Here is a 15335-nt window from a genome sequence, read left to right as displayed (position 1 = left end):
GACCAAGTCTAATTTTCCTGCATCCAAGCGTTACCATTAGCCAAGCAGCACAAAAATGATGTGGAATCCTAGAATTTTATGGCTCAAAGTCAGTGGGGTTGGGCCTAACATGGTGGAACATGGTATGCGGTGTCTCTAATCTTCCTGAAATTGCGACTCAACTAACCCATTGCCTTTCGAATTACTATGTAGCTTCTGTGTCTTTGAAGGTCTCAATGACACCTGTGACCCATCTAGCTGTTTGGCCAGTTTAAATCAAATTGATTTTCTCCTATACCTTCTTCTTTTCTAACTTCTTGATCCAGGGTTAGCACTCTCTATAGAAAAGAACAGTCTGTTGATCGGCTTTGCCGGGGACCAACCATGCTAAGACTCTGTAGGTCAGCAATGCTAAAGCATCTCCTTTGTCTACCTTCTGGTATTTAATCATATGTAGCTGCCACACAGTACCCAGCCCTTGCACCCACATAACCTACTGCAGATGCTCACATGGCCTTCAACTGTGTGCAGCAGGCACTGGGAATAAGGGGCAGGGTGTGCCCATCACCTTAGCCGTGCCCTCAGTCCCTGTGCCCCCTAAGTCACAGTTATAGGCCCTTTCTTCGTGTGCTGTAGGCACTGACTAGAATGATAGTCTGATAACCACCCCTGAGCTGAGTACTTGTACCCCAAAACCTACTTGTGCAGCCTTCATCTATAGGTATCGGCCAGGCTCTCACCCTGAGCAGAATCTCTGGGCTTCTGAATCTACTCCACATGGAGTTCGGAAAATTTAGATTGGCGTTTCTTAGGAAATAGCGAGGCTATGCATGGTTAATGAAAGTCAGGCTACTGATAGATATTAAAAATAGGGCTGTAAATCCCTACAATGAGTCAGTGCGCATTTTGACCATGCCTGCGATGCTGTACATCGTTCCCATCCAGAATATGTGGATCAATGTCAGCAACCTGCAAGTAGACTTAAATCTGAAATATGAAGTACTGAACAATGACATAAGCATTGCCTCTATTAATATGTATGTATGCATGATTAATGAAAGTCAGGCTAATAATATTAAAAATAGGGCTGTAAATCCCTACAATGAGTCAGTGCGCATTTTGACCATGCCTTCTTCTCTTAATGTCTGCGATGCTGCACATCGCTCCCATCCAGAACATGTGAATCAATGTCAGCAACCTGCAAGCAGACTTAAATCTGAAATATTAAGTACCGAACAATGATATAAGCATTGCCTCAATTAATATGTCTGTTGGGTCACTTAAGGAGGAAGAAGACTACACACAAGATCTGAATATGCAAATAAAAGCGATATTCTTGTGCTCTGCTTTTCATTTACAGGAAGAGCAAACTAGATCACCATACTCACAACCTCCAGTCCACATAGATTTTATCAAATCAGAGTGTAAATCCTGAACTGAAAATTCCTGCAGTTTTAAAGTTCACAGTCCATAAACATCATTCAACTGCTCTCATTGGCAAGAATAAGCTGTTGGGGTTTTCGGCCTCCTGGGTGTCCTGTCACAGTATTAATGTAAAGCCTGAAAGGAAGTCCTACACAAAACTATATCGGAGGGAGACGGCCTCCTCTACAGAGGCAGGTTCCCTGGGAAATATAGATTCCGTAATCATACGACTGCTGCACTTAACATACCTGTGAACCCTCTACGGGATGTATGTAAACCAAAGTATGCTCTGATGTGTCCACCGACGTGTAGGAGGTGCCATCTGATGTGTACACAACCTGCTGAGAAGGCCGATCCTGGGTTTCGCTATACACAATTTGTGCTACAGTCCCACCTTCCGAGTCGAAGTGCACCTGAAAAACACCATCAATTCTAGTTTCATACATAAAATACATTCTCACAAAATATCAATTTGTGGTATTTAAAACATTAAATTAATACACAAAAAACCAAGTTAAAATAACAAAAGCACGTGAAAGATGCAAACCAATCAGTACCATCATAATTTACATATACAGACTATGTTGGAATTAAGGATAACCTCTCACTATTAAAATAGCTATGTTCAAAACAAAATTTCCAATCATTTCAATAATGTTTCATATTTGAAAAAAATACACACTATGTCGTGACAAAAATATACACGTTTTCCAATTTCTAAGTGTTTTCAATACCATTTCAGCTAGGTAATCACACAATCAAAAAAAAGAACTCAAACATACTCACGGGGGTATGGCTGGGCAACATGGCCGACAAGACATGAGCCATAGAGCTCACGGACAGTTTTTTGAATTAATCCTCTTCAATCCTGCAGAATCCTGGTACAGATCGAAAAATGATGCCAACCCAATGACGCTGACAGTGCGTGGTGCCCGAATCCTATGATTTCCGATGACTGCCTATATTTGGGGGTCCCAGACTGCGTGAGAGGAGCTGGCTGTGCCCGCAGAACGGTTGAGGCCTGAGCCGAGCTGCAAGGATTAAAGCCGCAGCCTCCCTTAGTGTGCAACAACTGACTCCTGGCTCACACAACCAATTTGCCCACCGTTGGAGGTCTTGAAGATGGTCCGCTGCCCCAGCGACAACCCTGGGTGCTCAATAGGTGCCAGATGAGGAGGTAAGGGGGTCCAGCGTGGTGGAGCCGTAGCCCGGGGATGGCCGGAGGCACTGGGGATGGAGGTGCGCCCTTGGTCTTTACCACACCTGCAACACAGTGACAACAACACCCGTTTGGGTGGAGGACCCTGGTGAGGTGGTGGTGGCAATCTACAGGGGGCCAGTAGACCTCACACTATCAGGACCCCAACCGGTCAGGGGAAGAATTAACCTAACGTAATTATCCTGCTGCAATCGCAAACTGACGACCGGTGGGGGGACCGACACGCAGCCATTGCTGCCCATCCCAGTTGAAATACGTACCTGATGGGCAGTACCCAGATGAGTTCTGTATGTAAGTAGAGGCTTCCTGAACCTTCGCCACCATCTTTATGAGCTCATAAAAGAGGAGCTAGTACAGCGGGCTGCATGGGTGCTTCAGAGGCCGATCAGACCACAGGCCTAATGCAGACTGCCCCACATTTCTACCAGCACAGCCCCAAGGATTGTACAGCAGTCCCTTGTGGCTCCCGGAATCACGGGGTGGGCTGAACTTGGTGGCCCAATCAAACAAGGAGGGTGTTTGGCTGCAGTCGAGGCATTCATGCTGTGGCGTTGGTGCACTTCCCGTGGACAGTGACTGAGAGCCTGCACCTGATGGCGCCTCCTGGCTGGGCCCCAATCACATCTGCTGCTTGGACCTTGTAGGAAAATGTCTCCTTGTTGCAGTTACCCCCCCTGCACACTTTTTGCCTGCTATTGATATTGACTTGACTGAAAGTGTGCTGGGACCCTGCTAACCAACCTGCTAACCAGGCCCCAGCACCAATGGTATTTCCACAATTGGCACACAGATAAGTCCCTTGTAAAAGGTACCAGTGGTACCAAGGGCCCGGTGACTAGGGAAGGTCCCTACGGGCTGCCACCATAAGCGACTCCTGACCTAACACATGCACACTGCCATTGCAGATTGTGTATGTTGCTGGGGAGGAAAAGGCAAAGTCGACATGGCATCTCCCTCAGGGTGCCAGGGACACAAAACACTACCTGTGGCATAGGTAAGTCACACCTCTAGCAGGCCTTGAAGCCCAGGCAGGGTGCACTATACCACAGGCGAGGGCATAGCTGCATGAGCAATATGCCCCTTCAGTGTCTAAGTCCGTTCTTAGACATTGTAAGTACAGTGTGGCCATAGTAAGTATATGGTCTGGGAGTTTGTCAAAATAAACTCCACAGTCCCATAATGGCTACACTGAATACTGGGAAGTTTGGTATCAAACTTCTCAAAATAATAAACCCACACTGATGCCAGTGTTGGATTTATTAAAAAATGCACGCAGAGGGCATCTTGGAGATGCCCCCTGTATTTTACCCAACCTCCCCCCTGCAGGAACTGTAACACCTGGCGGTGAGCCTCAAAGGCTCAGGTCTGCTGTTACAATGCCCCTAGGGCACTCCAGCCACTGGAGATGCCCACCCCCCTGGACGAGCCCCCCACTTTGGCGGCAAGTCCAGAGGGATAATGAGAAAAACAAGGAGGAGTCACCCCCTCACCCAGGTCCACCTCTAAGGTGACCAGAGCTGTAGTGACCCCCTCCTGGAGAAATCCTCCATCTTGCTTTGGAGGAATAGGACCAATAGGGATAGGGATGTGCTTCCCTCCCCAGAGGGAGTGGGCCCAAGGAGGGTGTAACCACCCTCAGTGATAGTAGCCATTGGCTACTGACCTCTAACCCTAACACACCCCCAAATTTAGTATTTAGGGGTGACCCTGAACCCAGCTCTTCAGATTCCTGATGGCCTCACAAGAAGAAGAAGGACTGATGAGCTGGAAAACCCCCAAGAGAAGAAAAGGAGATGACAACTGACTTGGCCCCAGTCCTACCAGCCTGTGTCCTGCATCAAAGACCCTGCAACCGAAAAGCGAAGCGTTCTGCAGGACCAGCGACCCCTGAAAAGCCTCCAGGGGACTGCCTGCATCACCGAGGACCAAGAACTCCAGTGAGCAGCGGCTCTGCCCAACAAGAAGAAAAGATATCCATCTTTAAAGGGACTCCCACCTCACTCCAGAAGCGTGAGTTGCCAACACTCTGCACCCGATGCCCCCTGCCTGTGTCCAGAGAAACCAACTATCCAGAGAGGACCCCCAGGAGACTCCGAAGACCTGTCCACCGCGGGCTGACCTCCCTGCACCCCCACAAGACGCCTGCAGAGGTAATCCCGAGGACTCCCCCGACTGCCCAGGACGAAGATATCTGATGCCTGGAAGAAGCACTGCACCTACAGCCCCCAGCCCCATGAGAAACCGACCACTTGTACAGCAACGACCAGCAGGCGACCCTCATCCTTGCCCAGTCAGTGGCTTGCCCAAGAGGCCCCCGTGCCCTGCCTACAACGCCTAAGTGACCCCCGGGTCCCTACATACAGTTCTATTGAGAACCCAACGCTCTGTTTGCACACTGCACCCGGCCGCCCCGTGCTGCTGAGGGTGTGGTGTGTGTGACTACTTGAGGCCCCTCCAGTACTCCTCCTATCCCCCCTGGTCTGCCCTCTGACAACGCAGGTACTTCCCTCCAGCAGGATGGAACTGTAGTACCCCTATCTCCATAGGCGCCCATGTTATTTTGGCTCCTGTTTGACCTCTGCACCTGACCGGCCCCATGTTGCTGGTGCAGGGTGTTTGGGGTTGCCTTGAACCCCCAACGGTGAACTACCTATATCCCGGAGATTAAACCTGTAAGTGTGGTACATACCTCTGAAACTGTACTGTACTTAGCGCCCTCAGGAACTGTTGAAAATTAGTGTCCACTTTTAAAATAGCTTTTTGGCGTTTTAATGAAAACTGTGTATAATACTGAATCTATTCAAAGTCTCAACTATTACTATGCAAAGTACCTTTCATTTAATGTAGTTACCTGCTAAACAAATCTTGTCGTTCTAAAAATAAATTAACAAAAGAATATTTTTCTGTATAAAAACCTATTGGCCTGGAGTTAAGTCATTGAGTGTGTGTTTTCACTTATTGTTTGTGTGTGTACAACAAATGCTTAACACTACCCTCTGATAAGCCTAACTGCTCGACCACACTACCACAAATCGAGCATTAGTATTATCTATTATTGCCTCTGTCAAGCCTCTTAGGGAACCCCTGGACTCTGTGCACACTATATCTCATTTTTACATAGTATATACAGAACCAGCTTCCTACAGACCTGGTGTGGTACTTGTACTCCTACACATTGATTCCCCACTGACTGCCTGGTGATCAGCTTCCTAGGGGGGTGTCACCTTAGTACCCAGTGTAGCCATACCTTTTATAGGCCTTGCCTGAGCCACCTGACAAACTGTCTGGAGGATTCCCAGGGAGCCCAGGTGCTAAAGCACGGTGCAGCTCTTGACTGGGATGGGGACACTGTGGAGTCCTTAACACGTGGGTGCGGCCTGGGCCATTGGGTGCCTCTCCCACCAAGCATGCATCAGGTCATCGAAGGGCACGATCTGCTTTAGCCCCTAAAAGGGCCATCCCAGCGCCGTCCAGCGTGACACTACACTGGATGCGGTGATGAATCATGGGAACCTGAATTCCAAAAAGAACCCCCTGCGTGACTGTAGGTGCGGAAGGGGTTTTGGTGTAATGCCTAATAGAGGAGTGGGACCGGCCCACACTGACAGCCCCAACAACTGTACATTGTCGGCTGCCAAGTGTTGGTACTACCAAACGAGACGTGGCTGTTGCCTTGCGTTCACAGTGGTATACGTGGTGAGAGGCACCAAAGGAGTCTATGGTCTGGAGGGAGAGAGACCTTTCCCCTCGACGCATCATGGGCAAGGACAAGTCAGCTCACTCAAATCCAGTGAACACCATAACCCAGTATACCACACCGCAACACCCTTCTCAAAGAATAAAGCGGCAAATGGGACCGAGCTTTGTGGGGGAAACACCAGAGTTGGATGCGGAGCCCTCCTGGGCAGTCCTATTGGCTGTGATCCGAGGCTCCAGAACCGCAATGGAACACAAAAAAGAGACAGTGTTGATTGATCTTAATCTGTTGCGGACAGACCTGCAGAAAGTAGCAATCGAGGTCACAACAACGGAGAGTAATTTTGTGGAACTGCAGGGGGGGTGGTTGCCTTCAAACGTCAAATGGCCCTGATGACTACGACCACAAAGGAACTGGAACGACGAGCAGAGGTTGTGGAGGGCCGCTCCCAGCACAGTAACATCCGCATCTTGGGGTTTACACAGAAGGCAGCTCAGCTAAAAAGTTCCTTGAAGATTGGGTGCACACTGAACTCAATCCGTCAGGCCTCTCCAAATTCCTCGTATTGGAGAGGGCGTACAGAGCACTGGTGCCGATGACAGGGCCATTATCGAGGGCCATAATCGCAAAAGTCCTCAACTACCACGACAGGGACTGCATCCTGCGTGCAGCCCGAAAGAGGCCGATTCCACTCATCTGGAACAGCAAGATAATCATTTACCAAGATTACACTTGTAGGAAGCTGGCCTAGTGTGTTGTGGGTATCTATGGTACTTACACCTTATACCAGGTCCAGGGTTCCCCTATTATTAGAGTGTAGTCAGTATCTAGAAGCCAAGCTCTCTAGAGGTAGCTGTGGATGAGCAGCCAAGGCTTATCTAGGAGACATGCAAAGCTCATGCAATACCACTTGCACACATAAAATAAACCACACAGTGTTACAAAAATAAAGGTACTTTATTTTAGTGACACAATACCAAATTTGCTAAAAAGGCAAGACTCCCTTAGGAGGTAAGTAAACACACTAAATATGTACACTAGTAATCCGAAATAGGCATAGAAAAGGTTAGAAAACAGTGCAAATGTAGATAACCAAGAGTGACCCCAGGGGGAACCCAAACCATATATTTAAAAAATGGAATGCGAACACAGGACCCCCACCTAGATAAGTGGAATGTGTAGTGGGGAGCTGGGAGTACTAGAAATCAGAGGTAAGTAACAGTACCCCCCAGCGACCAGGAACACAAGAGTATATCACTGGAATTTCCCCAAGCCACCGTAAAAGAAAGGAAAAGAAGAAAATAAGACACCCAGACAAGACTGCAGGAAACCAGAGGTGGATTCCTGGAGGGGAGGACCAGTGGAGAGAGGGGGCCAAGTCCAAGAGTCACAGTGGAGTCCAGGAGGAGTAGGAGCTACTACCCACCCAGCTGTACTTGCAAGAGTTGGTCGATGGTGAAGAAGAACAGGTCAGCACTGCAACACTGTAGCTGGAGAAGAGTTCCTGATGGATGCAGAAGATGTCCCACGCTGGAGTGAAGATTGCAGACAGGTGTCAGTGCAGAATTCCACCAATAAGCCTTGGCAAAGGCAAATTCATGGTTAATGGAAAAGTGGAACTGCTGAGTACCAGCAAGACCCAGGAGGGGGAGCCAGAAGGGGCCCTCTGTGACCGAGAGGGCCCACAGGAGCAGAGGCAGCACCCACAGGTGTTTCACAGGACGGAGACACAGGAGCCACAGAAGAAGCCCACGCAGCACCACAGAAGAGGATCCCATGCCACCGAAGAGTCCCCCGAGGGCTGAGCATCGCAGGAAGGTGTGCTGGGGGCTGGAGCTGCATGTAGCCAGAAGATCCCTTGGAGAAGATGCAAACAAGCCTTGGCAGCTGCAAGAGACGCAGTGCACGGGGTACTGTACTGCGTGGGAAGGCAAAGGCTTACCTCTACCAAAGTTGGACAGCTGGCAGAAAGGACCAAGAGGACTACTCCGGACCACCACCCGTGATGCAGGATGCATGCAGCTCAAGAGGAGAGGGGATCCACACAGCCGGTTGTCGTTGCGAGCTTCTTCTTGTGCAGGCTGAAGACTTGCTGTCTTCTGAGGATGCATAGCCGGGGAAATGTTGCAAAGCTGGCAGGAGCAGTGGAAACAAAATTGCAGAAGGGTCTTCTCTGTGGATTGCAGCGTTGTCGGTTCCTAGAGGATCCCGTTGCAGATCCAGTGGCCAGACGTTGAAGTGGAGGATGCAGAGGAATCCTGCAGGAGTCTTTCAAGCCAAATCTGAGGACCCACCCAAGAGAGAGACCCTAAATAGCCCTGAAAGGGGGATTGGTCACCTAACCAGGTAAGCACCTATCAGGAAGGGGCTCTGATGTCACCTGCCTGGCATGGCCACTGAGATACTTCCAGAGTTCCCTACCAATCTTGGAAACAAGATGGCAGAACCCAGAGATCCTCTGAAGGACCTCTGAGCACCACCCCTGGGGTGGCGATGGACAGGGGAGTGGTCACCCCCCTTTCCATTGTCCAGTTTCACGCCAGACCAGGGTCTGTGGACCCTGAACCGGTGTGGACTGGTTTGTGCATGGAGGGCACTAAATGTGCCCTTCAAAGCATACCAGTGGCTTAGAGAGGGTACCCCTCCCAAACCACTGTTACCTCCCTCTCTCAAAGGAAATCCTTTGTTCTGCCTTCCTGGGCTTGATCAGATCAAGCAGCAGGAGGGCAGAAACCTGACTGAGGGGTGGCAGCAGCTTGGGCTTCCCGGAAAACCCTGTAAGACCGGTGGTAGCAATGCTGGCGGTCCTCTAAGGAGCTCTCAAAGTGCATGGAATCATACTTCCAATACTCGCAACAGTATTGGGGTATGATTCCAACATGTTTGATACCAAACATGTCCAGGTTCGGTGTTACCATTATGTAGCTGGACATAAGTAGTGACCTATGTCCAGTACACATGTAAGATGGTGTCCCTGCACTCACAAAGACCAGGAAAATGAATCTGGAGTTTGTGGGGCACCTCTGCTAGTGCAGGGGTTCCCTCACACACAGGTACCAGCACACTGCCCTCTGGGCTGAGAGGGCCTAACACAAGGGTGACTTAAAGTGACCTGGTGCAGTGACCTGTAGTGAAAACGGGTGCATGCAATGGCAGGCCTGCAGAACCCTTTGCATGGGCTCCCTATGGGTGGCAGAATAACTGCTGCAGCCAATAGGGATCCCCGGTACCCAAATAGGTACCTGGGTACCATATAATAGGGACTTACATGGGGGACCAGTGTGTCAATTGTGGGAAGAAAAAGGTACAGTTACCGAAATTTATAGGAGAGAGTATAACCACTGGGGTCCTTTTTAGCAGGATCCCAGTGGACACAGTCAAACACACTGACAACAAGCAGAAAAAGAGGGTAACCATGGCAAGAAAGAGGACACTTTCCTACAACGCTAGGCAGGTCAAGGAGCAACACAAGTCCTTTCTAGGCATCAAACAGAAACTGAGGGTGCTCCAACTTCAGTACCCGCCAAAACTGAGGGTCATAGCACTTGAGGAGGCGCAGTTCTCCGGCAGTCTGGAAGAGGACTGGTTAGAGCCACCACACACTTGCAGAGCCAAAAACTAACGGTTCAACTGCGTGAAGCGGGGGTCACACGGCCAGAGCCTGAGGACGACCCTAAAGTCACCCCGCTGGGGGACTGGAGGTTCACAGTTCGTGAGGTCTGCATCACTCAGCACAGTGGGAATACAAGGGGAGATGCAGGATAGAGACATGCTGCCAGCGGTTGATGGAACTGGAGCAAGAGACTCGAGCCACACACAGGATCTTTGTGCCTGACACCATGATTGCCCCGGAGGACAGGAGTAGGGATGCCAGAGTAAGAAAGCGGATACTGCTATTGTTGCATTGGTATGATGTTGCGCTGAGCACAGAGCTGAGGGGTGAGACGTGTGGCTGGGGGTGTTGATGCGGAGAGTGAGTGCCTCGTGTGCTACTGGGATGTTGGGCTTTGTTGTGCCACCCGCAAGGAATTGATAGCCTGAGCATTTGAATTAGGAGGGCACAGACGATCGTTGGTGGAACTTGCACAGGGATGTCTAGTTGCAGTACTGTCTCACTTGAAGGTGAATGACTGGCCGGGAGGCGGACTGGTGGAGTGAGTTTTACAGGCTCCTCTGGACAAGCGTGGGGTGGGCATAGATAGTCGCATGGTTGAACTATGTCTGTCCGTGGGGGGGTGCGGGGGGGTTGTTGTGCAATGCATGTTTTTGTTACAAGGTTTGCAGCAGTCAGTAGGTATTAGCAAATGGCAGGGACCTGGGAGGCTATCATTGGACACCATAAATTATGATGGGGGCTGACCTTAGGATCTTGACGTGGAACGTCAGAGGTTTAGGGACATACACTAAGCAGTATAGGGTACTCACCTTTTTAAAACAACATAAAATCTCCATAGCCTGCTTGCGGGAAACGCACCTAGACGACTCAGGTGCTGCACGTCTCACCAAAAAATGGCAAGGGTAGGTATTCCACTCCTCCTACTCGACATACGCCAGGGGCACGCTAATCTGGGTTGCGTCACAGGTGCAGTTCTCCACCACATATATGAAAACTGATGTGGTTGGTCGGTCTGCCCCCCTGTGGGAGGCCCTGGATGGACATGCCTGACCATATTGAACACCTATGCCCCAAATAATGATGACTCCACGTTTCTTCAAAACATACAAGACCTGTTAACTCTTGACACTGGCACACTCCTGTAGCAGGGCGGCTTTGACTGCATACTGGACACTGACTTGGATAGGGCGCTTCCTAGGATGGGTACCAAGCCTTTAATGACAGCAGCAATTCATGCGGTGATGCTAAAGATGGGCACTGATGCTATTTGGCAGTGGGCTATCTAGCACAGGGGGTAAACACCTGCTATTCTGACACACATAATACATATAGTAGACTGGATAGGATACTGGGGGCGGGATTCCCACATATGGAAGATATTTAGATGACCCACTTGCCGTGCTTCCTGTCGGATCACACTCCTGTTAATGGTGCCACGCAGTGGGGAGAATATGCCAGCGAGGCTCGGTCCTGGAGGATGTTAGCTGACATACTGGAGGGCCCAGGTGGAGGGAAGGCGCTCTTGGGGGCCCTGTCGGATTACATTAACGGTCTAATGGGGTACCACGCCCATTAGGGCCACTGAATGGGAAGCTCTAAAAGCTGTGTTATGGGGTACTTGTATGGGCCTAACCTGCAGAGTGCTTTGGCAGCTTCAAAAGGAGCTGGGTAGGGAGGAGGCAGTGCTAGCCACGCTGCAGACAGGGGAACAATCGCACCCAGACGCGCGTTGCAGGGAACAGGCAGTATGTAGATGTATAGCAGACATTTGGGATCAACTGGACAGATATACGCTTAAGTAATATAGGCAGAGGTTGCATAGAAAGGGGGATAAGTCAGGTCGTTGCTAGCTTGGATTCTGCACAGGGTGCACCCGACGCCACTTACTACACACCTGATATCGCTGGATGGCATCATGGTTTCCACCAGAGCCGGGAAAGTGGGTGTATTTCAGCAGCATTTACAGAATGTGTATGCTACGAAACCCGCAGTATCATTGGCTGGCCATGTCCTGTTCCTGGAGGGTCTGGACCTCCCATGGCTCGCGCCACTGGTGCAGAGGTCCTTGGTACTCCAATTGGCCTGGTGGAACTAAGTATGGTGTAGAGTATGCTACCACAGGCAATGGTGGCGGGTGGTGATGGCTTTCCACCCGAGCTCTTTTGGGCATTCTCGGCAACAGGCACGCTGGGACTCATGGAGGTTCTCCTGGAGGCCTGTGAGAGTGGTGTACTGCCCCATCAATGAGGGAGGGGGAGATTTGTATAGTTCTCAAACCAGGAGGAGTTGAGTGCGATCCTGCCTTTTATCACCCGCTCACCATGATGAATGCAGATGTGAAAATGCTATACAAGTTACTCGCCAACCACATGGCACCCCACATCTCTCCGCTGGTACAAAACCAGTATGGGTTCATCCCCGGTTGGAACGCCGGTATGAAGCTCAGACATCTCGCTCATGTCCTGCATGAAGTGGAGTGCTGTGATGAGGTGCTGGCACAGGTCTCTATTGACTTAGAAAAGGGCAGTTCACGTGAAGGTCTGGGGCTACCTACTCAAAGTGCTGAGAGCTATGCATTTTAAATCACAATATCGGGGATGGGCCCGGCTGCTCCACACTGATCCCAGTGACAGAGAGTGAGTGGGTCAAAGTCGCCATAAGTAGTGAGCACTTGAGTGAGGGACACAGCGGTTTGTGTCCCCCTTTTCCATTCCTTTTCGCATTAGCTATAGAGCCCTCGGCGATCCGGGTGTACAGGATACTGTGGAACTGGAGCATACGTCTGAGAATGACACACTTTTCTCCATTACTACTCAAAGTGTTGCGCTGTCCATACTGCTGCAACTCTTATATGAGTTTGGGGACCTGGCCTCAACCGGAATAAATCATTGATCTTTCGCCGGGCCTCATTGGTCGCTACGCCATGGGATTGTCACCCGAGCCCGGGACTGCATTGGGAACTGGCAGAATTCTGATATCTCGGGATACAGGTGGCCCATACGGAGGCAGAGCGGCTGCACCTAAATATAGAAAAGGAACCTGACGCCTTACAGAAGTCAGTGGCCTTCTGGAACACGTTGCCACTATCACTGATGGGCAGACTGTATGTGGCCAAAATGGTGCTGTTGCCACAATGCTTGTATACAATGTAGAATTTGCTCTGTCCCATACCTAAGACGGTTGTTAAGCAGATGAACTTTGTACTCATATGGACAGTTCCATAGTTCTCATAATATCCTCTAGGTAATCCCCTAGAGAAAAAACACCTTAGATGCCACAGCCCCTCTTGTGGAATGGACTCCAAAAAAGGAGCTATCAATCCTTCTTTCTGCCATGATCCAACATATCCATCTTGCAACTGTTGGAGAAAAAACCAGACCTAAGGTCTTCAGGATGGAGATTGAAAGTTGGTGCACTCAGGTGGTATGATCTCCCTCATCACTGCTTCATATTTCCTGAGGCAATCAATCACACAGAGTTTTGGACTTTCTGGAAAATCCAGATAAGAAACACACCTTGCATTAGAGTCTTTTCTCCTAGACATTGTAAAGGTCTTCCCATCTGGCTTTCAGGTTTTCCATCAGAAACGCTTTTACAAGATACTAGACACAGGAACATGATGAATATGGCGGAAAGTTCCTTCCTCAAAAGGAATCGATTAGACTTTGAATTTAAAAGGTATTGGGGGACAAAATTAACTTCTCTGAGGTTTGAATATACTCTGAATTTTACTAACTAGAGAGAATACTCCCCCACAGGAATTCCATTTACCCACATAAGCTGCTAGTCTACAAGCATTGACAGTCCTGTATGCTAATCCTTTCTCAGACAATTTGGAAAGGTAATTTAGGATATCACCACTTTGGTGACGGAGAGATTGGAAATTCTGTCCCAATCACCAAAGAGACTATCTTCTCTAAGTCAAAATGTATCTCTTAACCATGGTTTCCAACCAGTCCTCCATGCCATCAGGAGTAGAGATCCTGACAGGGCTAATTGATGTCAGTTGGCCTGCTAGTTTCTAACGGTATTCAGATACAGGGGTAAATGATTAGAGAAGCTTAGGAAAGCTCCAGTATAAACAGAAACCACACTTGAGATTACCAATACGGAATCACTAGAATTAAGTCTGCCTGCTGTTTCCTGACATGTTCTGACAACTTTGTGAGCCCTGGAAAGTGAGGGAATGCTCCATGTATAAGTATGGAGGCATCCGCTGCCTCTGCGAGAGGATCTGGCCTCCCGCGCACATATCTTGGAAGCTGATGTTTAAAATGAGTGGCAAAGTTATCTATCTCACACGGACCGCAGTACTGAATTAAGAGGGAGAATACTTTTACTTCCAGACACTAGAATCATGAAGAAACCTTAAGTTCTATTCCATTATTTGATTCAGTTTCCCTGGAAGGTTCTTAGCACAGACTGAAATCTAGTTGCTGAGGTAGAAGTGCCAAAAGTGCTTCACTAGTTTGGCTGTTGGTTTGGATCCCATTACTCCTAGGAAGTTGATGTGCCGGATTGCTGATACACTGTCCATCTTCAAAAGGACAGAACAGGCAACTCTGTCCTTTGTCAGGCATTTCACAGGGAAGGATCCAACCAAGAGCTCCAAGCAGTTGATGTGAAGGCCCAGTTCTTCTTCAGATCACCAACCTCTTGTGGTAATATCTCCAAATCAAGCCGTTCAACCCAGGCGATTCATATCGGATTCTTTGACCAGGTATGGAGCAGAATCAAAACTGGCTCTCCCATTCCAGACCTTCATATAGTCTATCCACCACTGGACTTCCATTTTGACTTTCATGGATAGTCTGACCTTCTCTGAGTTAGGTAAATCCTTCCTCAGGTGTCACATATTTAGTCTTTGGAGGGAACAGTAGAGCTGCAAACCCGCAAGACTGAGCCATCCAAAAAGACTGAAACAATCTCTGATGAGGGAGGAGAAAAATTAATACTGTCAGGTACACATCCCTCAAATCTAGTTTCTCCATCCAGTTGCCTGGAAGGAGGACGTCCCTGGGAGGATGGATACCCTTAATCTTGAAATACCGGTATCCTAACCATCCGTTGAACTGTACAAGGTTGATAACCGAACAATGGTGCTGTTCCTTCTTCAGGATAAAAAGGATATTGCTCACAAAGCTTAGATGGAGGGTAGTGTGCACATCCTCATCAATAAGGGACTTTTCTGTCCAGGAAAATAAAAAGGGTTTTGTCCGGCAGAGCGGGAGTTCCATAGTACTCTATGTGAAAACCTTGTATTGTTGAAAGAACCAATGAATCTCAGGTTATGTCCTGCCATCAGGTAAGGAACAGACTCAGCCTTCCTCCCAGTTTTGTTTGAGGGAAAGGGTAATCTTTATCCGGGAGTCCTTCTGAAGCGCTGGAAGCTCCCTGAA

At 49.2% G+C, this 15335-nt stretch overlaps 1 protein-coding gene across 3 annotated transcripts in view; it reads right to left on the bottom strand.

The window, feature by feature from the left end:
* Positions 1–15335, bottom strand: part of PRDM10 (PR/SET domain 10) — a 905887-nt gene that overhangs the window by 675928 nt on the left and 214624 nt on the right. For all 3 annotated transcript variants that reach the window (XM_069224480.1, XM_069224481.1, XM_069224482.1), the window contains exon 3: positions 1653–1817. In XM_069224480.1, coding sequence (XP_069080581.1) covers positions 1653–1817 — 165 coding nt within the window. The remainder of the gene's footprint in view (positions 1–1652; positions 1818–15335) is intronic.

The sequence above is a fragment of the Pleurodeles waltl genome, chromosome 3_1, assembly GCF_031143425.1.
Source record: "Pleurodeles waltl isolate 20211129_DDA chromosome 3_1, aPleWal1.hap1.20221129, whole genome shotgun sequence".
Taxonomy (NCBI): domain Eukaryota; kingdom Metazoa; phylum Chordata; class Amphibia; order Caudata; family Salamandridae; genus Pleurodeles; species Pleurodeles waltl.
This window is presented reverse-complemented; position numbering and strand designations above follow the sequence as displayed.